Source organism: Enhydra lutris, unplaced genomic scaffold, assembly GCF_002288905.1.
Source record: "Enhydra lutris kenyoni isolate GAN:26980312 unplaced genomic scaffold, ASM228890v2 scaffoldscaffold9, whole genome shotgun sequence".
Taxonomy (NCBI): Eukaryota; Metazoa; Chordata; class Mammalia; order Carnivora; family Mustelidae; genus Enhydra; species Enhydra lutris.
In genome coordinates, this window is record NW_019154093.1 from 21,216,746 (window position 1) to 21,232,010 (window position 15,265).

At 38.3% G+C, this 15,265-nt stretch overlaps 1 protein-coding gene across 10 annotated transcripts in view; it reads left to right on the plus strand.

The window, feature by feature from the left end:
- LOC111142973 (oxysterol binding protein like 9) overlaps positions 1-15,265 on the plus strand; it is a 175,697-nt gene that overhangs the window by 154,027 nt on the left and 6,405 nt on the right. For all 10 annotated transcript variants that reach the window (XR_002640297.1, XR_002640298.1, XM_022496334.1 and 7 more), the window contains 5 exons: positions 6,528-6,640; positions 6,961-7,079; positions 12,209-12,294; positions 13,465-13,636; positions 14,889-14,973. Coding sequence is in view for 8 of the 10 variants with exons in the window: in XM_022496334.1 (XP_022352042.1) it covers positions 6,528-6,640; positions 6,961-7,079; positions 12,209-12,294; positions 13,465-13,636; positions 14,889-14,973 (575 nt within the window). In the remaining 2 variants the exon portion in view is untranslated. The remainder of the gene's footprint in view (positions 1-6,527; positions 6,641-6,960; positions 7,080-12,208; positions 12,295-13,464; positions 13,637-14,888; positions 14,974-15,265) is intronic.

Genomic DNA, 15,265 nt, shown 5'->3' on the forward strand with positions numbered 1-15,265 from the left:
AAGCTAGAAAGTATTATGTATTATACAAATAAGAGGGCACCATTACTTGTTTTATATTAGAGTGGAGATACACAACACCTATAAGCCAGGCACTATACTAGTGGAGGAATGATCCAGAGCTGAAAAAAGCCCCAGTTTCTGCCTTCAGGGAACTTGCTGCAGGCATAATCCAGTGGGATCTGTGCTAAGCACAGAAAGCCAGGGAGCATTTTGAAGTCCTTAGAAGTGAGGGAAGGATTCACAGAGGAGGGAGGGGGTGTGATTGTAAGGTAAGAATGTGAGTGAGCAGGGAGAAGGGACATGGCAGTAAGGAGGGGAAAATGGAAATGTTTTCTTGGAGATAGAACCCTTTTAAGGCAGGCCTGTAGACAAAGGGAGAGGAGTTGGGCTACTTTGGGGGAGCTGTAATTTGTTGAATTTGGCTGTAGCACAAGTTGTTTAAAAAAAAAAAAAAAAGACGCAGAAGGTGTTGTTGAAAAAGGCCAGGTCATCTAAGACTCCTTTAGCCTTTTACAAATTTTGGACATTTCCTCACAAAAAAATAGTAGTTGCTGGTCAGGTCTGCATTTTAGAAAAATAGACTGCCTAGATTGTGTTTAGAATTGAATGAAGTGGGGCTGCATTACAGGTAGGGAGATCAGCCTAAACGGGGTACTAAATTGAGAAATGTTGGTAGACTTCGGTAAGATAATAGCATGGGAATGAGGGAAGCATGTGGATTCCAGGCAGATTTTGATAGATATTGATGATAGATTTTCTCTCATTAGAAGATATTTGACTGGTTTTTTACCATTGAAAAAGCTAGGTATGTTCCATTGCAAAACAAGGCTTTATATTTGTAAAGTCATTTACCTGGTAGCTGATAAGCAAAACATGGCCTGCTATAGTTGCCATGGTTAAGACTTTGGGTTTTAGAATCTCAGAAAGAATAGATCTAAATCTGGTTTGCTTCAGAGGGGTGTGATCTTGGGCGGCCGGCTAGTCAGTCAGCAGAGCGTGCAGCTCGTGATCCTTGGGGTTCTAAATTCCAGCCCCACGTTGGATATATAGAGATTGCTTAAAAAAATAATTAAAAAACAACAACAACAGGGGTACCTGGGTGGCTCAGTCAGTTAAACAGCTGCCTTGGGCTCAGGTCATGATCCTGGGGTCCTTGGATCGACCCCCATGTCAGGCTCCCTGCTCCGTGGAGAGCCTGCTTCTCCTTCTTCCGCTCTTCCTGCTTTTGTGCACTCGCTCGCTCTCAAATAAATAAAATCTTCAAAAACAACAACAAAGGTGTGTGATCTTAGTCAAGTTATTTAACCTATTTAATCCTCAGTTTCCTCATTTGTAAAATGAGGATAAATAATAGTTTAAACTTCAAGGGGTCATTGTGAATATTTAAATGAGAATAATGTCAGTCAAGTGCTTAATAAAGTATCTGGCATTAAGCACTCAAATATAGCAAATTAATATTTATTTGTTTAATGTTACTTGTGTTTATTGTAGATACAGTTGGCTTAATTTTTGTTGAGCCTTTTTTCCAACTCTGCTGCTTTCTCAGGAGTTGATATTATTGTTACAGCTTGAGGTTTGCTTTGTAGGATGATGCACATTTGGAAATGATTATATGTGAATTTGTAAGCCCAGTACATCGGCCACCTAGCCAATTCTTAGGCCTCATATCTTGGTTTCTTTTAACGAGAAATACTGTATAGGACTGTGGTTTTTCCTTCCTTCCTTTCTTTCTTTCTTTGTTTTTTTAAGATTTTATTTTATTTGACAGAAATCACAAGTAGGCAAAGAGGCAGGCAGAGAGAGAGGGGGAAGCAGGCTTCCTGAGCAAAGAGCTGGATGCGGTGCTTGATCTCAGGGTCCTGAGATCACGACTTGAGCCGAAGGCAGAGGCTTAACCCACTGAGCCACCTAGGCGCCCCCTAGTTTTCTTAAGTGTACACATGAACTGAGAAATATAGTATTCCTATACAGTTGGATCATAACTCTTCAAAATCTCAAAATTTGTAAGGAAAATAATGGACTGGTTCAAGAAGTTTTGTGTCTTAGTGGATCAAATTCAGTTTTTGAATGTGGGAAAAAGTGAACTATCTGTGATATAGGTGTGATACAGTGACTGGTAAGCCATGAGACTAAAGGAAGAGAGGTTTGAACCCACAACTCAAGACCAGTTTAGCAGAAAGGCTTGGTTTAGCATCTTGGTTTCTTAATGGTGTATGGGGGGAAATAAACTATTGAGAAACCATTATTAGCAGTTTGCTAGTAGGAATTAGCTTTAATTTTGAAAAAAAAAAAAAATTTTTTTTTTTTTTTTTTTTTAATGATAGTGGGGTTAAAAGGAAATAAGCATTTGGAAGAAAATTCTGATAAAACTTACTATTGATTTTTGATGTTTCCAAGCAAGTTTTCTTTAAATAGAACCAAGAATGATATCTTATATCGAACATTAGGTGTTATGCTAAACAGAGTACAATTGAATATCAAAACGGATTCATCTGTCCTCCAGAAGCATAAAACCGTATTCAGGAAAGCTTGTAGTATCTGAGTCTGGCCCCAGTTTCAAGGGGTTCTCCTGAAATTTTTATGAAATAGGAAATTTTAAAATACTTAGTTGTTGTACATGTAATAGGCATGTCTGCAGAGTCACTGGTAGGCTCACGGGCTTTTCTCTTTTCTCCTTGTAAGCTTCCTTCTCTGTTCTCTCCTGGTACCCATCCCATGACAAATACACAATTGATGAACCTCCCATTTGAAGGGGCCCAGAGTTAAGTTCTGTGTCCAGCTAACCACTGGATTCCTTTTCTCCCTCAATTTTATGCTCTCCTTGTATGCCCTAATCTGGATTCCCAAACTGGTAGGGACTGCAGATGTTTTATTTGACCAGCAGAGTGTTTGTTGACTTTTGGGGGGGATGTTTTGTTTTGTTTATTTTTTATTTTTTTAAAGATTTTATTTATTCATTTGTCAGAGAGAGGGAGAGAGTACAAGCAGGGAGAGCAACCGGCAGAGGGAAAAGCAGGCTCCCCGCTGAGCGAGGAGCCCCGTGTGGGACTCGATCCCAGGACCCTGGGATCATGGCCTGAGCTGGAGGCAGACACTCAGCTGAGTGAGCCACAGAGCCTTAAATCCCTTCAAATTGAGTATGTTGGTTCCAGGTCTGTATTCCTTATAATCTAGCCTAGTTCACAGTATATGGTCTCTGCCTGATCTTGATAGGCATTGAGCCTGAGACACCTGCTGATTATCAGCTGCTACTACTTTACTCTGGGGTCAAGTTTCTGTCTACTGTTTTTCGGTCTCTGAAGGAAGAGAACATGAAAGTGTTTTCATTGCTCACTTTCTAAAGACCTGCAGTACTGATAGCTTCTATGTGAACTATGTCACTGAACGGTATGGTTGCACACAATTATAAACTAGATGGAAGTCCACATTGGAAAGAACTTGTGCTTTGGAGCCAGACGTGCATTTGAAATGGCTCCGCTGCTTACCAGTTGTGTGACCTCACGCTGGTCACTGAACCTCTGAGCTGAGCATCCATGTATGAGGAGAATAATCATATCTACCTTATACAGTTGTTATGGAGGTTAAATTGTTACAGAGATAAAGACACAGCATTTGGCACATACCTAAGTACTCAGTAAGACTTTGGATTCTGTTATAATTCAGTTCAGCCTTCACATTTTTTGGTTTAGTTTATGATATTATGATTACGTACTATACAAATTAGTCCATTGCAGATAAACCTTTCCTGTATGCATATCATTTTTATCCATGTTGCTGTTATTTTTTTAACTGCATTCTTTCACTTCTTTCTCCTGATTGAGGTAAATTATGAATTGGATAAATGAGAATTTGTCACCTTTTTCATTTTGAGCTTTACTGAGCATTTCATTTGGCCCAAACGTGGTTTCTAACCTGAGTAAAAAAGGAAAGCACAGCATAGATCTGACCTTCAGAATTGCATCTAAAATAAGATACATGTTTTAAAGAATTTGGGGGTTTTGGTGAATGGATTTAAAAGATTGACTCTGTTTTGATGATATATCAAAGAGCCACAAAACATGCAGCTCTTTTATTTAGTGATAATTTGATCTCTTACCATTGGCTTTCAAAACTGGTGAGGTATACATTAGTTACAGTACCTTGTGATGTATACTACTAAATTATCAAAGAAGCAATATTTAGTTACCTAAGGATTTTTGAAAAATAGATAAAAGAAGGTAAGTAACCAGGACAAACTATGTTTAAATTAGAATACATATTGATCTGATATTTTAATATTAGAATGTTCTAGTATTTTAATGTTCTAATATACGTGGAGCACAGATTTTTTTGGGTAGGGAAAACTATTCTCTATAATACTACAGTGGTGGATTTGGCAAAGTTTATAGAATGTCCACCACCGAGAGTGAACCCTAATGTAAACTGCGGACTTTGAGTCAGAAAATGATGTGCCGCTGTAGGTTCATGAGTTGTTACTAGTGTACCACTTTGGTGCAGAATGGTGATGGTATGGGAGAGATGTTGTACATGTATGGGGAAAAAGGGTACATGGGAATTCTGTACTTCCTACTTAGTGAAAAACTCTAAAAAAAAAAAACAACCCCAGAATTTATTATTAAATAAAAAATCAAGAGAAGGTAAGTAATTAGGGCGTGTGTTTAAATTAGAATATATAATAGGCTTTACATCCATAAATTTTTCACAAAAACTGGTTATATGTGTATTATTTTATAAATAATCAGTGTGAAAAATTTGGCTTTCTTTTTACACTTAAGTAAACTGTATGCCTTTGATTATTTTATTAATATACAAGTAATCCTGGGTGAGTTACGATTACAGGTACAATAAGAGGAAGCTTTGTTTAAACCTATTAATTAGCTCATAATTTCAGTTATCATAAATTTACTTTTAAAAAAATACCATGCTTTTTTATTTTGTAATTTCAAATACAGTTTTTAAATGTTTAAATTTTTTTTTAAATTTCCACTTACTGGCATTTATTGATAAATAAATGATTTAGGGCAGAAAATATCCTTTCAGATACACACCAAAAGTACGTTAATAGGTAACAGATGTTGGGGCGCCTGGGTGGCTCAGTGGGTTAAAGCCTCTGCCTTCGGCTCAGGTCATGATCCCAGGTTCCTGGGATCGAGCCCCGCATCGGGCTCTCTGCTCAGTGGGGAGCGTGCTTCCTCCTCTCTCTGCCTGCCTCTCTGCCTACTTGTGATCTCTGTCAAATAAATAAAATCTTAAAAAAAAAAATAGGTAACAGATGCCAGTGTAGCCAAAGCAGTATGATTACACTCCAGTTTTCCCACACTGCAGTTAAATGGATGTTAAAAACTGTCTGGTATTATTTCTACATATCATACTGTCTACTCTCCAGTTTCACAAAAGAATTCTTCAAAGATAGATCATAGAATTTATTAATCCATAAAGGATACTGAAACTATTATTCAACAGAAGTCAAACCCAAACCCTAGAGTTGACTGTTGACTATATTCAGTTTGGGCTTTGCCCAGACTGGAAAAAAATGCCATACTACCTCTCCCTTATACACCTAAAACACTAGTATATCCACCGTGGTTGTCTTATTTTTCTCTGGTGAGCCAGAAGAATTTGCCTCTCCACCTCATCCACTACCTGTTCTATTAACTATTAATTGCCCTAAATATCCACCAAAAAGAAAGAAGTATATAAAAAACCACAATCTTCAACAATATTTAAACCATCATCTTTTCAAATCAAGTGCAATGGGGGAAAGAGAGGATATCATGCTCTGTAAGATTTGTGAAAGGTCAAAAGTTTCTTCCTGAAAGTGAATACTAGAAGGAAAAGGTTAATTCTGTATATTTCTAATGGGCTAGCAAAATGTTCCCCATATGACTGACAGGAAATGTTTAAAACTTTACCTGCATGGGCTTCTAGAAACAAGCAGCACCAACAAATTATTTACAATTCCCCAAATAACGATTTTTTTATTTGGGAATTATTTATTGAGAATTATTTATTTATTTATTTATTTATATGGGAAGAATGTTAAATACCATTGTGGGCTTTTATCAAAGGATCTCAAAAATATAGACACAACATCTTTTGAGACTTAAGTAATAGACTTGGCAATTTTTCAGGTCCTAGAAATTGTTGCGGAGAAGTAATATGTAATTTGATGCAAAGTAATGTGACAAGAAAATGAACTCTAGTTTTAAACTTAGTTGCAGAAGCAAAACTCTTACTGATTTTTGATGACCTTTCAGCATGGCTTGGTTGAGCACACACTATGCAAAAAGCACAAGACAAGAAATAGTCATCACACTTTACAGTTTACAGTCTCAGAATGAGGGTGACAGGGAGTTGGAAAGTGTGTATGTGTGTGTGTGACCTTACAGCTCACTGTAAGTCTAGCTTGTTTCTGTCCTCTGTCTGCCTGTATTGGTTTCAGATAGCTTTATAGGTTAATGTCTTACTAGGCCTGAATTGCTTTCTTAAAAGGCTTAAGAAGATAATTACTGCTTTTTTTTTTTTAGTTCCTCTGGATCTGCCTCAGTCTTGACACACAGCAGTTCAGGAAATAGTCTAAAGCGTCCAGATACCACAGAGTCACTTAATTCTTCCATGTCCAATGGAACAAGTGATGCTGGTAAGTGACCTTGGAGAACTTAACTCTTTTTTTTTTTTTTTTTTTTTTTAAAGATTTTATTTATTTACTTGACACAGAGAAATGTAGGGGGAGTGGGAGAGGGAGGAGCAGTCTTCCTGCTGAGCAGGGAGCCCAATGAGGGGCTCAATCCCAGCATGACCAGAGCTGAAGGCAGACGCTTAACTGACCGAGCCACCTGGGTGCCCCAAATTTAACTCTTTTTCTTAAAAACATTTGTTTGAAAAAAAAAAAGATTTGTAGCACTGGGCCACATATTGGCCCAATTTAATACCAGTCTAATCAGATCTGTTTTATTTTAGACCTTTTCGACTCACATGATGATAGAGATGATGAAGGGGAGGCAGGGTCGGTGGAAGAGCACAAAAGTGTTATCATGCATCTCTTGTCACAAGTTAGGCTTGGAATGGATCTTACTAAGGTAAGAATTAAATTTGTCATTTGCTGTAAGTTTTAACGTGTATGTGTGGATTCTCAGTGATTGTACAGTGAATGTGGCTTGCAAATGTAGCATAATGACATAACCTCTGTTACACTTGTGGTTTAATTTATATGTAGATGAATAAACTGAGAGTTTTTATAAATGGATAAAATATGTAAACTAGAATTCATAGAAATATAGTATATGTGGATAATATGAATTAGATTTGGGTTTTCTTGGGGGCAAACAAGGAATAATGTTGAGTTTGATTAGTAGTTACAGATAAAACCTTAAGCAGTACAGTGTGCCCAGAATCAAAACAAACAGAGTTCTGAAATCTTGGGCTTAGAGGACCTGTGTTTGCATCCTCTGTCTGCTATCACCAAGCCATATAATCTTGAGCAGTTCCTTCCTCTGTGATCTTTGTTTCTCATGTAAGATGGACATACAGTGGTCACTTCACAGGGTTGTTAAGGATTGGAACAGGTAGTAAATGAGAAATGGTATGACACACAATGAGCCACACAATGAACTTGAATCTGAATTTAAACTTAGTTGTCTAAACAGAATGCCCTGTTAAGTTAGGAGACTAGAATATATGGGTGCCTATTATATATCTCACCACTGTGCTGGAAACCTCATCCTTGTACTTAATTCTCACAGCTCTGCAGAGGTGTTACTGTTAAGATTTTACGGATGAGAAAACTAAAACTCATAGAGGCTGAGTAACTTGGCTGAGTCCTAGAAACGGGCAAAACGGAGATTCTAATATGGTCTGTGATCTCAAAATCCAATCTTTTTACTGCCGTGTCTCATCTTAAAGACCTGAGCTACAGTAACTTTCATCTTGGTTAGATGATTATTCTGTCTGGCTTTAGAAAGTTAATAAAATTTAGGATTCTCACTTTTGTTATGACCAAATCAAATACAGTGCTAGAGAGTCTTTGACACCAGTCAGCTTTATTTTGCTTTTGGATTTAGAGGCCTATTGAGGAAAAAAAAACTAATCCATAATACTTTCTGATAAGTGTCTATAATCAAATCCTTTACCTCAAATCTAAGTGAGAACAGAAACACAAGGCTAGCATTTATTTGTGGAATCCAGCATACTTGGCAGGAATGTTCTGGGTTTGTCCCAGAACTTTTTCAGTGATCATTAGATTGCATTTACTAGGGCAGAATTACTACTTCAGATTTGTAAGTTAGAGCTTAATTTTAGATGTTGACATCTAAATATTTCTATTCTATATCTTCCACCATGGTCGGTTTTGGTCTTTAGTAATGGAAGACTCATCAGAAGATAACTTGAACAATACCAGGTTTATTAGCTCATACAATGAGAAGGCTAGAAGTAGAGTAGTTGTGGGACTGATTAATTCAATCAGTTGTGTGTTAGAAACTCTCTGTTCTTCCATATTGACTTTCACATTCAGGCTTGTCTCCTTGTCATTGCAAAATGGGTGTCACACTTTAGTCATGCCATCCTTAGGCAAATAATGTCAAGAGGCAGAAAAATAATTTCTTCTCGTGGATTTTTTGTTGTTGTTAGGGAAGGATGGTCTTCTGAAGTGGCCCCTCAGACTTCCTTTTTTTTTTTTTTTTTTTTTTTTTTCTTTTCTTTTTGACAGAGAGAGTTCATAAGTAGGCAGAGCAGCAAGTGGGGTCGGGGGGAGGGAAGCAGGCTCCCCGCTAAGCAGAGAGCCCAACGTGGGGCTTAATCCCAGGACCCTGAGACCATGACCTGAGCGAAGGCAGAGGCTCTCCCACTGAGCCACCCAGGCACCCAGACTTCCTTTTTTTTTTTTTTTAAAGATTTTATTTATTTATTTGACAGCACAAGCAGGGGAGCAGCAAACACTTAACCAACTGAGCTACACAGGCCTCCCAGCCCCTCAGACTTTCAATTGAATCTCGTTGGCCAGAGCTATGTGTGTGCCCACACCTGAGCCAGTCACTAGCAAGGGAGGTTAAATGATACAGATTAATCCACATTCACCCCGTGAGATCTGTGACCCTCACGGCTACCTAGAGCCTGAACCTGAACTGAATCAGAATTCTGTTACTAAGGATGAAGCAGGGATCTGCATAGGCAACCAAAAGTGTCTGCCATACTCAGTTTTGTAAATCGTGCCTCACATAATTTTCTCTGCCAGATAGTCTATATTTGGTCCATAGCCACTATAAGCTTGTTATATTGTGAAAGATATAATAATTTTTTTTTACCAGAAATGTTAAAAATTAGCTATTTTAGAAATCTTTACTGGCACGAAGGGCTGTGATTGCCAACAGATTCTGAAATCTTGATGCCTTTATGCATTCCAGAGTATTACAATAATACAGTAATTTTTTTATGTTCACTGTATAAGTACATCATTAGTTTTTGATGTAGTGCTCAATGATTCATTAGTTGGTCTAACACCCAGTGCTCATCACAACACGTGTCCTCCTTAGTACCTATCACTTGGTTGCCCCATCCCCTCCACCCCTCTTCTGTAATCCTCAGTTTGTTTCCCAGAGTCCAGAGCCTCATGGTTTGTCTCCCTCTCTGATTTTTTCCCAGTGCATTTTCCCTCCCTTCCCCTAAGGTCCTCTGTTCTGTTCCTTGTGTTCCACATTGAAGTTGAAACCATATGACAGTTGTCTTTCTCTGCTTGACAGTGCCATAAATTTTTATCTCATTCTCCTATTTTTAAAATGTATCTTCTCACCTCAGATACTTTTTAAAGTTATTTCCCAAGCACTTCATAGTGTTTGGAAGTACTATAAAGTCACATCCCATTTACCTCACTTGGTCTTCAAAGTAGTTGGGTTTTTTTTTTCCCCCTTCAAAGTAGTTCTAAGATATAAGCAGGGCATGGGATTTTCCTCCTTTTACACAAACTTAGGGATGTCGAATTCATTTTCCAGGGCCTCCTTACATGAAGTGGCAGCAAAGTAAGTACTTGAACCCAGGTCGAAGACAATCTAGCCCTGTTCCATTTACCTGACCAAAAAACATTGAAGGTGATCTGTTGAATGGGAGTTCTCAGGAAAATTTTTTTTAAGTAGGGAGGAAAAAAATCTTTTAATTACATATCAAATTTTGGTTTTTGGCCATTTCTTCTTTTTGAATTGCCTGTTCAGTTCTTTTGTCCATTTTTCTGCTGGTAATAGTAATCTTTATCTTTTCTTTTAAGAGCTGTTTATAAAAAGTATTTACTTCTGGGGTGCCTCACTGGCTGAGTTGTTTAAGCATCCAACTCTTGATTTTGGCCAGCTCAGTATCTCAGGGTCATGAGATTGAGTTCTGTGTCTGGATCTGTGCCGTGGGTGGAGCCTGCTTGGATTCTCTCTTTCCCTCTCAAAAAAAAAAAAAAAAAAAAAAAGTACGCCTGTTTGTCATTTGGCATTTTTAATTTCTCTGTTGGAGAGTTGTGAGTTCATTGCACCAAGTCAGCACATAAGCTTACCTACCAGTCTAACCATATTAGATTATGAACATACATACATAGGAAACAGTTTACTTAAAATGTAAATACTGGAGTCTTACTATAAACATTCTAAATGTTAGAGCCACAGTGTCCTTTTCTAAGCTGTGTTCCTTAGATCAGTCTCTTATGTAGTCTTTATATACCCAGCCATGGTGGTCCACTGGTCATTCCCTGTCACACGTATTTCCTTTCTCTGCCTCCCTCCACCCCCCACCCATGTCCATGTCTTATTCTTCTGTTTTCTCCTCTGTTACAGCCATACTCTTCTCTAAGGCTTTTCTCCAGTGCCACCTTAGTGAATCATTTCCCAGCTCTGCCTTCATTCTGGTCCCCCAGCAGAACATGATCTTTCCCTCTCCTGAACTCCCAGGACACTTTGAACATCTCTTGTATATTTGTCACAATCCATCTAAAGATTTTTTTTTTTTTTTTTTTTTTTTAGATTTATTTCTTCAGAGAGGGTATATGCATGTGCTGAGCGGGGGGGAAGGATAGAAAGGGAGGGAAGGGGGAAGAATCTCATGCAGACTCTGTGCTGACCATGGAACCTGATGCAGGGCTTGATCCCACGACTCTGAGATCATCACCTGAGCCGAAACCAAGGGTTAGGTACTTAACCGACCGAGCCACCCAGGCGCCCTAGTATTCCACCTAAAATTTAAGTACTGATGGTATTCTCTCATCCTTACCTTTGCCTTGTCCACAATATTTAACACAGGATCTTGAATATAGTAGATGCACAGTAATTACTAAATTTAAGGAAATCTTTTACTTGGTGCTCCATAATGACTAATTCATAATCTGATAGACATTTCAAAAACTGTTCTTTCATTTCCTAATGAAATACTTCTCTTTTTAATTGGTTGTTCCTAATCTTTCTCATTCATTCTTTCCATATTCCAGTTTCCTATTTTTTTCTCCTCTGCCACATTCCTAGGCCCTCAACATTTTTCTTCCTGGGGTCAGCCCTTTCTAGAAAGAGTTCAGATGGAGTCCCATCTTTATTCTCTTATTTATTCCTTTAGTGCTCATTTAAAAATCTCTTGCTGCGTAATAGTAGTCATGAATGCATGTGTAAATGTAGTCCTCACATTCTCGGAGATCGTTTACTTGAGAAGACAGTTGCATAAGTAGGTAAATTGCCTAATACAGCTAATAATCAGAGAGAAGCAGCATTAGAAAGTTGCAGAGGTTCAGTACAGAATTCCACATCAGTGCAGAGCAGTGAAAAAATTTCTCATTTTCTTTGAGCTTCATTTCTTAACTGTAAAATAGGGATAATAGTTTCTTCAGAACAGGATTGTTGTAAAGTAACATAATGTGTGTAGGCATCAGAGGGTAGCTACTGAGTGTCATTTGTCATTGTTACTCTGATTCAGGAGCTTTAGGGAGATTGCACGAAGAAAGTGACATCTGAACATTCAAAATCTGTTCTTTGTTTCCCATCTGTTGGGCAGGTTAATGGGCATTTCTGAATCAGAATAGTTTGGGAAGTGGGGATCAGAAGCATGCCTGGGCAGTACGTGGTGGGTATACCATGACTGGAATGAGATTTTTGGGTTTGGGGGTTTTTGTTTTTGTGTTTTTTAAAGCAATTCAGCAATATGTGTATCTGTAGTGGAATTTGATCCTCAAGGATCAAATGTGTATGTTTTTCAGGTAGTTCTTCCAACATTCATTCTTGAAAGAAGATCTCTTTTAGAAATGTATGCAGACTTTTTTGCACATCCGGACCTGTTTGTGAGGTATTTGACTGAACACTGTAGTTTCCAATTTTTTAAGATGTTACTCAGTAGCTCTCTCTTTATACAGATTCCTTTTTTCCTTTTACCTTTCAGACATTTCTAGGAAAAGGCATTAAATACTTTGTTTATATCAGATGCCTATCTGTTTGCTTAGGTTATATGGTAGTGATGTTGTTAAGCAATCAAGTTGGACACTAAAAAAATCTTGAGAGCCCATTAATAGGTAGCCAGTACTTACAAAGCCAAGGCTGGAACTTATTTGATTCAGGGATTGCTAATCACTGTTTATACTTTATTCTAACAAAATTCAGTTATCTGAATTTAGCAAACCTTTCTGAAGCACCTGGCAATTGCCAGGAAAAAAAAAGTCAGTGTCTGCCCTTGAGGAGCTGGTAGTCTAGTGTCCAGATTACAGACTGACTCATAACTTTCAAATATTAGCTTGCAGTAGTAGATATGTATGCAAAAGGAAAGTAAAGTTGGCACTGATTTACAAGGAGGTGAGTTCACATTGCTTTTCAGTGGTAGCAGGACATTTTTCCTTATAGCAGGGTGTTACAATCCATCTTCTGTTATTACATTCCTTGGCCTTAGACTGTGGTTTACTGGAGCCAGATACAAATCACTTTGAGGTTTCACAATGGGTGGACACATTGGCTAACACTGGTATACAGTTGACCCTCGAACAGCGTGGGGCTTTGGGGTGCTTACCTCCCATGTAGGCAAAAATCTGTACCTTTGACTCCCCCAAAACTTCACTAATAATAGCCTACTGGGAGCCTTGCTGATAACACAGACAGTATTAACATATTTTGTATGTTACATGTGTTATATGTTGTATTCTTACAATGAAGTAAGCTAGAGAAAAAATATTAAAATCATAAGGAAAAATATATTTACAGTACTTTATTTATCAAAAAATATCCACATGTAAGAGGAGTCACAGTTTAAACCTATGTCATTCAGATTAATTAACTATACATTTATCAGATTCATCAAGCCAAACACTTAAGACTAGTGTGTTTAATCATGTATATTATGTCTCAGTTTTAAAAATTCTTGGTCCTGGGTCCTCTCTGCCTGGCTTACAGTGGACCATGTGAGGGAGTGAGCATCAGCTTGTGTCCTGTCAGAAAGCAAGACATTAAATTTTGTCTTTCTGCCTTGCAGCATTAGTGACCAGAAGGATGCCAGAGATCGAATGGTTCAGGTTGTGAAATGGTACCTCTCCGCCTTTCACGCAGGAAGGAAAGGATCGGTTGCCAAAAAGCCATACAACCCCATTTTAGGCGAAATCTTTCAGTGTCACTGGACATTGCCAAGTGATACTGAAGAGAACACAGTGAGTTTTGCACTGATGTTTTTAGTGATACTGAATTGCATACTGATTCAAGATTTTATTTTATTTGGGGGCAGATAATAATGGTAAAGGTAGTAATCAAAAGATGCACAGCACCCCCAGAAGAACAGAATTGTTGGGTCAACATCCTCTAGATAATAGCAGGAAAGGAGTGGCATGAGGTAAGATTCAGAGATCATGTCATGCAAGACTTTGTGGGCTGTAATGGTAATTTTGTGGCTTACCAGGATTGCATTTTTGTTTTAAAAAAAACACTGTAATGATTTTGTGAAAAATCAGAAAGGGGCAAAAATAAAAGCAAGAATATAGCTGAGGAAGTTTTGGCATTATTCCAGAAGATGCATTGTTGATTCACACTATATCGTGGAGGTAGTACTTATAGGTGGCCGGGGGAGGTAAAAGAGAGGTGACAGATGAACCCTTCATGTGGGCTTCAGCAGTTTGTTGATGCCATTTACAAAAAAGGAAACAAAAATTAGATTTGGAGAAGGAAAAATCAAGAACTCTAATTGGAAATACAAAGTATGAGTTACACATACATGTAAGTGGAGATGTCAAGTAGGGAGTCAGAATTTTTAAGAGTCTGGAGTTAAAGGGAGAAGTCTAAGATAGAAATGGGGCTTTTAGAGATTTCAGTATACGTAGATGGCATTTAAAGCACTGGAACCAGGTACACTTAGCTAGTAAGACAGCATGCCTGGAGAAGAGTAGATAACGCAGACCTGAGTTCTCAGGGCCCCAACATCTAGAGATTGGTTTGAGGAAGATGTTGAATAAGGAAGACTCAAGCAAATGTAGAGCGGCCCTAGCCCATAGTGCCTGGCACGTAATAGCCTCTGAGCAAACCATGAACTCTCCATATCTCTCCCTTTCTGTGTGATTCATTACATGTGGTCCTTATTGAAGACAAGGCAATATAATGTATCTGTTCTTACTCATTTGGCAGACTGATAAGTGACTGTCATCTGTGCCATGCCTGGCCCTAGGTTAGGCACTTAATGCTTGCCTTCAAGGATGTGTTGGTCAGGGAGGTCTAGTGAAGGGAGACAGACACAAAGCTGTAATTCTAGTAGTGAAATTAAGTGCCATAATAAAAGTTACGTATAAGGTGGTTTGGGCGTGTGGAGGAGGGAATAGTTAACCACCATGGGAGGTGCAGAGACTCTAATTGTTAGATTATCCACAGTGTCACTTTTGTTTCCACGCCAAAAGAAAATGTTATATTTGCTTACAGGAGCTAGTTTCAGAAGGACCAGTTCCCTGGGTTTCCAAAAACTGTGTGACATTTGTGGCTGAACAGGTTTCCCATCATCCACCCAGTAAGTTACAGAGCTCCTTTGCACCATCCATTCTCAAACTGTTTGTCTAAAGAGGGTCATTAAAAGCTCCAAAGCTGGGGCACCTGGGTGACTCCATTGGTAGAGCATGCAATTCTTGATCTCAGAGTTGGGCATGGACCTACTTTAAAAAAATAATAAAAAACACAAAAGTTCCATAGCTGAGCTCACTATAGTATGGATTTTATGGCTTTTTAATCCTTATATCTTTCTAACCTTATGAAGATTGGTTCTTCCTCTTTCTTGTGTAAGTGCCAAAGATTCTGTTCCATTG